This window comes from Leuresthes tenuis, unplaced genomic scaffold (assembly GCF_036924035.1).
Source record: "Leuresthes tenuis unplaced genomic scaffold, fLeuTen1.0.hap1 SCAF_16, whole genome shotgun sequence".
NCBI classification, from domain to species: Eukaryota; Metazoa; Chordata; class Actinopteri; order Atheriniformes; family Atherinopsidae; genus Leuresthes; species Leuresthes tenuis.
This window is the reverse complement of record NW_027325370.1, coordinates 29,840,063-29,852,429: the sequence shown is the minus strand read 5'-3', so window position 1 is coordinate 29,852,429 and position 12,367 is coordinate 29,840,063. Positions and strand designations below refer to the sequence as shown.

Below are 12,367 nucleotides of genomic sequence, written 5' to 3'. Positions count from 1 at the left end.
AATGGTACAATGATGTAAGTTACAAGTTACTCCTCAAATCATGAACAGTTTTGAAAATAATACAGTCTTATACATCAAGTATGTCAGAACACACACAAATACTGTACTGAATAAATAGCTAAGTGTCACCCCTGTGTAACACAACCTGATCTCTTAAGGTCTTATCAATCATCATAGTGTCATTTGAAGCTCAATGTGAATAAAACAACACACATATATGGTAAACTAACAAATGTAGGGATGAGGAAACATATTTAGTGTTTTCTTTTGTCATCCAACTGTGACACCAAAAGGAATGCTTCATGCAATAATAATAATAAATAGAATAAAAAAATATTTTCAGCAACATTTCCATCATGAAGAAAGCAGAGTGAATGAAACGGAACTCATTTGATTTTTTTTCATTACTCAAACTGTAAAGACAATTAAATCAAAGAGTTTGTGATTACATATTACTGTCATGCATAGTACTACTGTAAAAGGAAAAGATATATCCCTGAAATGCACTTGAAAAAATTACATATATACTCCTGTAATATATACTTGAAAAATGTACTTTATTACTTTCCACTACTATCAGAGATTGCCATCAGATACCGTGTCTCACCATGTGATTTGTGGTCGTGGGGAGCCAAAAGATTCACAGTGCAGCTTGACGTCTCCACCTTCAATGACTTTGTACACAACACCATCAGAAGACAGGATCTGAGGAGGGAGCTCTGAGAGACACAGAGAGGGACCCCGTCATCAATCAAGTCAGTTGTTACATATACAAAAAATCTGTATCAAACAGAAATTACCATGGAAAATTGATAGGGTTGATATTTGAATGTCACACATGAGAGGGAAGTTAACCCAACATTGACCTGTGTACATACCAATAACAAAGAGATATGTATTAAGGAGGATTGAGCCGTGCTTGTTCGTGGCTTCACACTGATACACGGCTGAGTCAGCAAATTCCACATCCCTCAGTATTAACGTACTACTTGTTATACTCCGGCGAGGCTCATCATCCACTTCTACACAGACATTGAGAAAACAAAGGGAGGACAGAGGAGGTGAAAAGGTCCAGAAAAAGCAATCATAGTACTGTTTTAAAATCATTTGATATAAATGCACAGACTGAGTACAATCTGTGAACAAAGAGGTAACTATTAAGGTGAAAAAGTAGAAGCTGTCATAGGCTGTAGCTGGCTCTGACCTTGCTTCTTTATCAGAATCTTTTCTTATATTAAAATGTGTTGCACCTACCTTGTTTCCATGTAATTTTCCCCTCTTATATTTAAATGTGTGGGTTTTACATGAGGTCAATTATGATCAAACATCTTTCTCTCACTTTTTTTTCTCCTCAGCCAAGTATTCTGTTCTTTCCTTTTCCATTTTTTACTTCCTTTCTATTCCATTAATTTTCCTTCTTTTCATCTTTGTTTTTAATATTCTTCTTTTGTTTCTCGCCCTCCTTCCTCTCTTATTTCTTTCAGTGGTTTATATAGTCACCACTTTGAATTTTTTTAACCCTCCCTAGCCATTCTGTAGTTTATAAATTCTTCCTCCCCATCCTTCTGTTTAATCTCTCCATATCCAATCCTTTCCCATTTCCTGAAATTTTCTCCCTTTCTTCTGTTTTCTTCCTTCCTCTTTTGTTATTGCTCATCATATTTTCTAACTCTCTTAGTCCCTAAGGTCTGAGGCCTGAGGCAAAGGCTAAACATCGACATTGACAAAGGAAATACCAGCTTTAGAAAGTGCTGATCATCTGACTTTTTCCAGATCTCTCCATTCTTTGTCATATCATAACACAAGTATTTTGGCCACATTATTTATTAAGTAAATTTAAGATAGCTGTGTGATTGGCAAAGTTAAAACATTTGATTGATTTTTAGGCTCGAGCATTGAAGGCGATTCAAAGCCTAATTGTATCCGTAGCGTTTATTTGTAGGCCCAAACACAGAAGGAGGCGCAAAAGGCCTAGTGTATCTGTAGCATTTATCCTTACTAGACCCAAGCATCAAAGCTGGTGCAAACCATATTGTTTCAAAGGAGGTCGGCCATTTTGGTGATTTACATTTGACATTTGAAAGAACTCCTCCTACTGATTTCATTACAGAGGTCTGGAAATTGGTCCCTGTAATCTTAAGATATTTGTCAATAAATATGATCCCAAGCTTAAGTTTTCGTTTATTAGCTTGAGTGTGGCGGCCCCTTACACTTTGATGTTTTGCAATGAAACAAGAAGTTGACGAATCTGCTACATTTTTCATCCAAACTGCACCAACCTTCACATATGATCACACTTTTAGCTCTGTAACATTCTGTCTTTGTTTAAGGCATGTTTAAGGCAATATGCCTCCGCAGCACCTATTGTGGCAGCCCTGTACCTGTAGCTCCTGGAAATTCATGAAACTTCTGATAGAATATGTCGAGACTGACAAAAGAGCCTCTTGGAGGTATAGTCCAAACACAAGAAGAAGTAGGCCATTTTTAATCAACATTTTGGCATTGTATACAAGTTAGATTTGAACAAACTCTCTCAAAGATTTTATCACAGAAGTCTGAAAATTACTAACAATATTATTAAGACATGCGTGATTAAAATTTAATCAGTTTTTGTCAATGTGCTTGGCTGTAGCAGCACCCCTAAACACTTCATACATATGATCACACTCAGCTACCAGAACCTCCACTCAATAGGAACAGGAAGAGCAATGACACTTTTATGTGCCATTCCAAGGCAATCCACCACATGCATTTCAGCCTACATTACAACATGCTTTGACATAGGGGAGAGGCCTCCGGCTGCATGCTGTCATTATTCCGGTGACTTCCTAGTCCATGCATTCATCTTCAGTAGGCTTGATTATTGTGACAGCATTTTTACAGGACTACCTAAAAAGTCAGTTACACAACTGACTTCAGATCAGGGTTACTAATCAGTCCTAGACCCAAGATTAGTTTTAGCTCTTTTGAATCTCTGATTCTCAGTTTTTCCCACCCAAAGTGGAAATCACAAAAACCTCTTGTGTTTGTTGTTGTGTATCGACCACCTGGCCCTTATTCTGAGTTTCTGTCTGAATTCTCCGAGTTTTTATCCCAGTTAGTGCTGAGTACAGATAAAGTCATTGTAGTGGGTGACTTCAATATTCATGTAGATGTTGAAAATGACAGCCTAAATATTAACTTTAATTCTATATTAGACTCTATTGGATTTTCTCAAAGTGTTCACAGACCTACTCACTGCCTTAATCATACCCTTGACCTTGTGCTGACTTATGGCATTGAGAGTGAACAGTTAACAGAGTTCCCTCATAACCCTGTCTTGTCTGACCATTTTTTAATAACTTTTGAATTTACATTACTTGACTACACGGCTTCTGAGAAGAATTCTACATATAGAAGGTGTCTGTCAGAGAATGTTGTAACCAGATTTAAAGAGTTGATTTCATCATCCTTTTCTTCACTGCCATGTGCTGATATGACAGAGGACGGCTACCTAAATTTTACTCCAGTAGAACTTGACTCTCTTGTTGACAGCACTATAGCTTCAATGGGTTCAACACTGGACAATGTTGCCCCTCTGAAAAGGAAGGTAATCAGTCAGAAGAGGTTGGCTCCTTGGTATAATCCACAGCTGTGTGCGTTAAAGCAGACTGCAAGAAAGCTGGAGAGACAGTGGCGTTCCTCTAATTTAGAAGAGTCTCAATTAGTCTGGAAAGATAGTTTAATAACGTATAAGAAAGCACTTCGTAAAGCTAGAACTGCTTATTATTCATCATTGATAGAAGAGAATGAGAATAATCCCAGGTTTCTTTTCAGCACTGTTGCCAGGCTGACAAAGAGTCCGAGCTCTGTTGAGCCATGTATTCCTTTAACTCTCAGCAGTGATGATTTCATGAGATTCTTCATCAATAAAATTGTTTCTATCAGAGAGAAGATTAATGGAATCCTTCCCACTATTATCACTGATGTATCATCAAGTAGAGGAGCTTTAGAAGTATCAGTAATCAGGTTCTTTCGAACCTGATTTGTATTTAGACAGCTTCTGCCCAGTTGATCTTTCTGAGCTAACAACAGCAATAGTCTCTTCTAAACCATCAACTTGTATGTTAGACCCAATCCCAACCAGACTGTTCAAGGAGGTTTTCCCCTTAATTGACACTTCCATATTGGATTTGATCAATCTGTCTTTTTTGACAGGATATGTACCTCAGACTTTTAAGGTTGCTGTAATCAAACCTTTACTTAAAAAACCTACTCTTGATTCAGAAGTGTTGGATAATTATCGACCTATATCCAATCTCCCTTTTTTGTCTAAAGTTCTTGAAAAAATAGTTGCAGTTCAACTTTGTGATCATTTACATATCATCTGTTTGAAGAGTTTCAGTCAGGATTCAGAGTGCATCATAGCACAGAAACAGCACTGGTGAAAGTTACCAATGATCTCCTCTTAGCCTCTGATAGCGGACTTGTTTCTGTGCTTGTCCTGTTGGATCTCAGTGCTGCATTTGATACGATCGATCACAGCATTCTGTTACAGAGACTTGAACATGTTATTGGGATTAAAGGAACTGCATTAGGCTGGTTTAAGTCATATTTATCTGATAGATTCCAGTTTGTTCTTGTAAATGAATAATCTTCCTCACACATTGGAGTAAGTCATGGAGTTCCTCAGGGTTCTGTGCTTGGAGCAATTCTTTTTACTTTGTACATGCTTCCATTAGGTAACATTATTTGACAGCATGGCATAAATTTCAATTGCTATGCTGATGATACTTAGCTGTACTTATCTATGAAACCAGATGAAACCAACAGGTTGGTCAGACTACAAGCCTGTCTTAAAGACACAAAGACCTGGATGACTCAGAACTGTCTGCTTTTAAATTCAGACAAAACTGAAGTTGTTCTCTTTGGACCTGAGCGCTTCAGGGAGAAATTGTCTAGTTATATAGTTACTCTAGATGGTATTTCCTTGGCTTCTAGTTCTACAGTGAGGAACCTTGGAGTTATTTTTTCCCAGAATTTATCATTTGACGCACATATAAAACTGGTTTCTAGGACTGCCTTCTTTCACCTTCGTAATATTGCTAAAATCAGGAACATCCTGTCTCAGGGTGATGCAGAGAAACTAGTTCATGCATTTGTTACTTCAAGATTGGACTACTGTAATTCCTTATTATTGGGCTGTCCCACATATTCTCTGAAAAGTCTTCAGCTGAGCCAAAATGCTGCAGCCAGAGTTCTGATGAGAACTAACAGGAGAGATCATGTTTCTCTACTTTTAGCTTCTCTTCATTGGCTCCCTGTTAAATTCAGAATAGAATTTAAGATTCTTCTCCTCACATATAGAGCTCTTAATGGCCGAGCTCCATCATATCTTAAAGATCTCATTGTAAGATATTTTCCTAACAGAGCACTTCGCTCCCAAACTGCAGGTTTACTTGTTGTTCCCAGAGTTTCTAAAAGTAGAATGGGAGGTAGAGCCTTCAGTTATCAGGCCCCTCTCTTGTGGAATAAGCTGCCAGTAAATGTCCGGGAAGCAGACACCCTTTCCACTTTTAAGATTAGGCTTAAAACTTTCCTTTTTTATAAAGCTTATAGTTGGGGATGGCTCAGGTAATCCTGAAACATCCCATAGTTAAGCTGCTGTAGGCTTAGACTGCTGGGGGACCTCATCTGTCATACCTTTCCTCACTTTGCTCTCTTTTTCCCCCTGTTTAATTTCTCAATTGATTTTATGTACATGTGACATTATTGTGGTTATTAACTTGTGTTTCCCTGTTCCAACAGATATCCTTTGAATGGCGTTATGGTGTTTTTCCCCCCTTTTTTCCCTCTTTTCTGTGTTCTCCAACCCCAGCTGGTCGAGGCGGACGGCCACCCTTCCTGAGTCTGGTTCTGCCAGAGATTTCTTCCTGTTAAAAGGGAGTCGTTCCTTTCCACAGTCGCCACAGGCACGCTCAGGACGGGAGATTGGACTGAAGACAAGTTTCGGTGCAATCTGTTGGTTTCCTTAGCTAGGATATTAATTTTTTAATTGGCTCTATATAAATTAATTGGATAATGATTACAATGAATTGAATTCCATTTGGCTTGAATTGGACTATATTACTTAAGTGCCTTGAGATGACAATTGTTGTAATCTGGCGCTATATAAATAAAATTGAATTGAATTGAATTGAACTGCAGCTCATCCAGAACTTAGCTGCTCGAGTTCTCACTACGACCAAAAAAGTGGACCACATCAGTCCAGTTCTGAGGTCTTTACACTTGCTGCCTGTCCGACAGAGAATAGACTTTAAAGTTCTGATGCTGGTCTATAAAGCTCTGAATGGTCAAGGACCAAAATACATCAGTGACCTCCTGACACACTATGAACCTGCCAGACCCCTCAGGTCATCTGGATCTGTTTTTTTTTTATCAGTTTCCAGAGTCAGAACCAGATATGGAGAAGCTGTATTCAGCTTCTATGCTCCACATGTCTGGAACAAACTCTCAGAAAGCCTCAGATCAGCTGAAACACTCAGTGTATTTAAGTCCAGGTTGAAGACACATCTATTTTCAGCTGCATTTGAATAAGCTTGAGTTTCTTCTGTTTTAATGTCTCTGTAAAGCACTTTGAATCACCTTGTCGTTGAATTGTGCTATACAAATAAACTTGTCTTGCCTTGCCTTGCCTTCCTGTCAAATGTCTGTCTCACATTGCTACAGGGCTCATATTTTGCATGCTTGATAACTGTCCTGGCATGAACATGTCTGCACACCATATCGACTCATGACCAAAGTGCCACCTGATGGACGCTCATCCTCTGAGCAACTTTGAGCAACTTCCCTGACGAACTCAGGCACGAACACCTCAATGTGGCTGCCGCCAGCGTCCTCTGTAGCGACATAGGCCAGAGTGCTGCCAAGGTGTGAGGGCTGTTCATCTCTGCTTGCTGATTTCATTTGCTTAATTTATTTTTTACCTCTTAAGCAAACAAAATACCTGAGTTAGACTCTCAATCTACTCAACTTAAACTGAAAGAAAATAAAATAAAAACCAACACAAACATTAGCACAAACATGAGAAATATGCTATACTTTCAATTGGTTGTCCATTGATGCTCCAGGTGACAGTAGGAGTCGGCATGCCGCCAGCCAGACAGTCCAATCGTACAGTTTCCCCTGGAGCATAATTCAGGTTCTGGGGTTCCTTCAACCAGTAGGGAGCCGCTATGAAAAGTAAACATACAAACAAATAAAATCCACTTTCAGCCCACTTCATATAAAACTGTCAAAGAAAGCAACAAAACTAAAGCAAAACCATAATATAAATCCATCACCAAACATCACCAACGCAATTTTGAGTGATTGCAATTTGAATATCATGGTTATAAAAAAAGTGATTAGAAGGATAATGCTATATCTAAAGTACAGTCTCTGCATTAAAGGCACAGTTTCAAAATGATCTCTTTTCTCATTATTGCATTGTCGGGAATATGACCCATTAAAATTTTTCAGCCAAAACACAATACGAAGGTCATTTCTGTCTCTGTATATACATCTGCTCATTTTTAAAATTCTACAGGAAAAGGGAAACAAAGCCACATAATGAAAGAAAATTACCATAAATAATAATTTGAACACGTAATTGCAAAAGTAGCAATTCCAATTCTGTTAAATGTACTTGGTCGTTTCTGACCTTTCATGCAATCTGTAGGGAATTGTTAAATTCCTGTGTACTAAACAATATAAAAGAAATCAAACTCCAGCTTCTTGTTAAAAAGTGGGAGGATGCTAACAATGAGAAGTGCTGAGGTTGACAAAAGCCATGAAAGCCAAATAATGTAAAATTATAATGTGCATATTATTCAATCATTTAACCTTTGCTCTAATAAAGCAGTTGTCTCAAAACTCAGTTTTTCAGTTTTTATAATTTGTTTTACAGTGGCTCTTAATGCTCCAGGTTTGCTTTGACTTTTTTTTTAATTAAACATGTGCAATCCTGCTATAGGAAGCATAAATGTTTGCTGTGGAAAAAGGTCTGCTACTCAAAAATAAATAATATCGATGTGATTCCAGACATGCAAACAGACTGACAGTCAGTGGCCTAGACTACCATCATCATCATCAGATTACCATGATCTGTGATCATCATATTGATATATTTTGTCTTACAGAAACCTGGCTGCAGCAGGAGGATCATGTTAGCATTAATGAATCAACTCCCTCTGACTATTTAAATGTTCACGTTCCTCGAACCACGGGCAGAGGAGGAGGAGTGGCAGCTATCTTCAGATCAGGGTTACTAATCAGTCCTAGACCCAAGATTAGTTTTAGCTCTTTTGAATCTCTGATTCTCAGTTTTTCCCACCCAAAGTGGAAATCACAAAAACCTCTTGTGTTTGTTGTTGTGTATCATCCACCTGGCCCTTATTCTGAGTTTCTGTCTGAATTCTCCGAGTTTTTAATCACAGCTAGTGCTGAGTACAGATAAAGTCATTGTCGTGGATGACTTTAATATTGATGTAGATGTTGAAAATGACGCCAAAATATTAACTTTAATTCTATATTAGACTCTATTGGATTTGGAAGTGTTCACAGACCTACTCACTGCCTTAATCATACCCTTGACCTTGTGCTGACTTATGGCATTGAGAGTGAACAGTTAACAGAGTTCCCTCATAACTCTGTCTTGTCTGACCATTTTTTAATAACTTTTGAATTTACGTTACTTGACTATAGGGTTTCTGAGAAGAATTTTACATATAGAAGGTTTCTGTCAGAGAATGCTGTAACCAGATTTAAAGAGTTGATTTCATCATCCTTTTCTTCACTGCCATGTGCTGATATGACAGAGGACGGCTACCTAAATTTTACTCCAGTAGAACTTGACTCTCTTGTTGACAGCACTATGGCTTCAATGGGTTCAACACTGGACAATGTTGCCCCTCTGAAAAGGAAGGTAATCAGTCAGAAGAGGTTGGCTCCTTGGTATAATCCACAGCTGCGTGCGTTAAAGCAGACTGCAAGAAAGCTGGAGAGACAGTGGCATTCCTCTAATTTAGAAGAGTCTCAATTAGTCTGGAAAGATAGTTTAATAACGTATAAGAAAGCACTTCGTAAAGCTAGAACTGCTTATTATTCATCATTGATAGAAGAGAATGAGAATAATCCCAGGTTTCTTTTCAGCACTGTTGCCAGGCTGACAAAGAGTCCGAGCTCTGTTGAGCCATGTATTCCTTTAACTCTCAGCAGTGATGATTTCATGAGATTCTTCATCAATAAAATTGTTTCTATCAGAGAGAAGATTAATGGAATCCTTCCCACTATTATCACTGATGTATCATCAAGTAGAGGAGCTTTAGAATGGGAGGTATAGCCTTCAGTTATCAGGCCCCTCTCTTGTGGAATAAGCTGCCAGTAAATGTCCGGGAATCAGACACCCTTTCCACTTTTAAGATTAGGCTTAAAACTTTCTTTTTGATAAAGCTTATAGTTAGGGATGGCTCAGGTAATCCTGAAACAGCCCATAGTTAAGCTGCTATAGGCTTAGACTGCTGGGGGACCTCATCTGTCACACCTTTCCTCACTTTGCTCTCTTTTTCCCCCTGTTTAATTTCTGAAATAATTTTATGTACATGTGACATTATTGTGGTTATTAACTTGTGTTTCCCTGTTCCAACAGGTATCATTTGAATGGCGTTATGGTGTTTTTCCCCACTCTTTTCCCTCTTTTCTGTCTTCTCAAACCCCAGCTGGTCAAGGCGGATGGCCACCTTCCTGAGTCTGATTCTGCCAGAGGTTTCTTCCTGTTAAAAGAGAGTCGTTCCTGTCCACAGTCGCCATAGGCACCGGAGGTTGGACTGGAGACTAGTTTCGGTGCAATCTGTTGGTTTCCTTAGCTAGGATATTATTTTTTGTATTGACTCTATATGAATTAATTGGATTATGATTTCAATTAATTGAATTCCAATTGGCTTGAATTGGACTATATTACTTAAGCGCCTTGAGATGACAGTTGTTGTAATCTGGCGCTATATAAATAAAATTGAATTGAATTGAATTGAATTTCCCAGCTGGTGTGCAGCTGTGTGTTCAGCAGCCTACCTTCCACAGTGACAGTGAAGGAGTGTGTGATGGACCCATGGATGTTGAAGGCTTTACACTGGTACTCCCCATCATCGGCCTGGGTGATGCTGTCGAAGTAAAGCCAGCGGTTATGATTTTCCAGCTTGCCAGTTGTTTCCCTAAAATCCCCATCCTTCTTCTTCCATTCCACCTTTGGAGTGGGTCTGCAGACACATTCAAATGACAGATTGAACAGAGAGCTATAAAAGGAAGATGTGACTGCGTGACAGAACTGATCATCAAGGTGATGAAGGAGATGACAGTTGAGGCAAAATGGAGAAAAAAAAGAGTTTAATTAATTCAGTTAATCTAGTAACTTATGTATGTCAGTTATTAGGACAACATCACAAAACATCCTTAGCTAGGTATCAAATGTCTCAAGTGCCTTAAGATGACGCTATATGAATAAAATAGATTTGAAATTGAACTGAACATTATAATGTGTGTATTTGTGAGATGTCATAAGTTTCAGGAGCCAAGATCTTCAAGCTATTTTTGTTGTAACTAACTAAAAAATGAATTATTCAATTAATTTAATAAATAAACTAAAATAACAAAAAATTTGCAAATGTTACTTCAATGGAATTAGAATTAGAAACTAAAAACAGATTTTTCTCACCAATAACTTTCCATTTGCTTTGACTGTAACTGTAGAATTACCTCACATGTGAACATCCATAATTTCTTCACACATGAAACAAAGTACTGACTAGCAAAAACAGAAGTTTATTACTCAAATAAAGCATGTAAAATAACTGGAAATGTGTAAACTACACAAATATGATGATGAACAGTTTTATATTCCACCAGTTCCCTGCCTGTTGGGGGAGAGTGTAAGCCAGGTTATTTTGTGTGGCCAGTATTCATAGATTTAACCTATAGAAAAAACCTTGATTGCAGATTGTGCATAGAATTTTCCAATTCTAACCAATAATTGCAAGGTCTGAAGAAGAGACAGAGATTCATGTATACAAATTTCGTCCAACCCCAATTTCATTTCACTTTAAACAACAAGAGCGCAGCAAGTCCATATTACACCTTTATGTCCTCTACACATCAGCATGAAATTTAGTATACATGTGGGCATGTAGGAACCAGGACAAGTAAAAGTTGTATGATGCATAGTTTAAAAGGCTCGCTGGTAAACAACAAAAAGTGTCAACCAGTCTTTATGCAGAAGCATTGTTGAACTTTTACAGTCCGTCTAGAGTCTGTCAGACTGGGGTTGTTGTGGCCGAAAAAAGAAAATAAGAGTTTACCGACGGGAGACTGACTATATGATGCCTTATCACTCAACCCCACAAAAAGAAAATAACTTATGAAAGATCTGAGGAGGAAGAGACAATAAACTTTGATGTGCAAACATGATCAGGCTGGGACTTTTATCAATTATGAAAAATACAAGTTGTATAGGATAATGCACGTCTGGATAACAGCAACTTCCCGTTTCATGACAAAGTATTGACAATTCACAGGAAGCCACTTGAATGGTGAAAATGTGAAGACTGAGCTATGTTGTTAACAAACAGGAACTACTGAGCAAAGGTTGAAATTTATGTTATGGAGTCACTTCTTATTTAATAAAAGTGCAAAACATGCAAAACATCCTGATGAAACAATATTAATATGTTGGTGTGTTCAGTGTGGGGCTGTAGTCATGTATGTGTAATTTGGAGTAGATTACAAGTTTTATGTGTCAGCTTTAGGTACTTCCTTGTTTACGGTGAAGTCCTTTAAAAGCAGGAGTAATGGCAATGACAAAATATTGACATATAGATGGGTTCAGTATGGGACTGTGAGTATACATCTGAGATTTGGAGCAGACTGCATGTTTTATGTGTCAGTTGTAAATAATTCCTGTTCTATATTTTAGGTCCGGTTAGTGGGTGGGCCATGACAACGAGAGAATATTGACCTGTACATCTGCTCAGGCGCAGATTTTGTTTTATGGTTTTGTGCTCAAGGTGTGAATGTCATCAAACACGAAAAAGTCTGGTGAAGATTGGATGCTGTACATCTCAGATGTAAAGACTTCCTGTTTTGATGGCCAAGCATCAAAATTCGTCATGGATACAACTGATGAAAATGTACAGTTTTGATAAAGATGCATAACTGAAGACTTACACATTTTCTGTCCAAGTCCAAATCAAAATAACACTTTCTGTTCGCAGTGTGCTGGGCCATAGTGTTGACAGGATATAGGCATATGGATCTGTCCAGAGCACCACAGTGATTAAACCCTGTAAATTTGGTGTTG

General features: G+C 38.1%; 2 protein-coding genes across 3 annotated transcripts in view; both read right to left on the bottom strand.

Moving 5' to 3' along the window:
- ttpal (tocopherol (alpha) transfer protein-like) overlaps positions 1–12,367 on the bottom strand; it is a 204,872-nt gene that overhangs the window by 35,170 nt on the left and 157,335 nt on the right. The window lies entirely within an intron of this gene.
- LOC140271510 (neural cell adhesion molecule L1.1-like) overlaps positions 1–12,367 on the bottom strand; it is a 138,760-nt gene that overhangs the window by 61,143 nt on the left and 65,250 nt on the right. For both annotated transcript variants that reach the window (XM_072366757.1, XM_072366758.1), the window contains 4 exons: positions 10,090–10,274; positions 7,081–7,212; positions 879–1,022; positions 608–719 (listed from right to left, as the gene is read on the bottom strand). In XM_072366757.1, the coding sequence (XP_072222858.1) occupies positions 608–719; positions 879–1,022; positions 7,081–7,212; positions 10,090–10,274 (573 nt within the window). The remainder of the gene's footprint in view (positions 1–607; positions 720–878; positions 1,023–7,080; positions 7,213–10,089; positions 10,275–12,367) is intronic.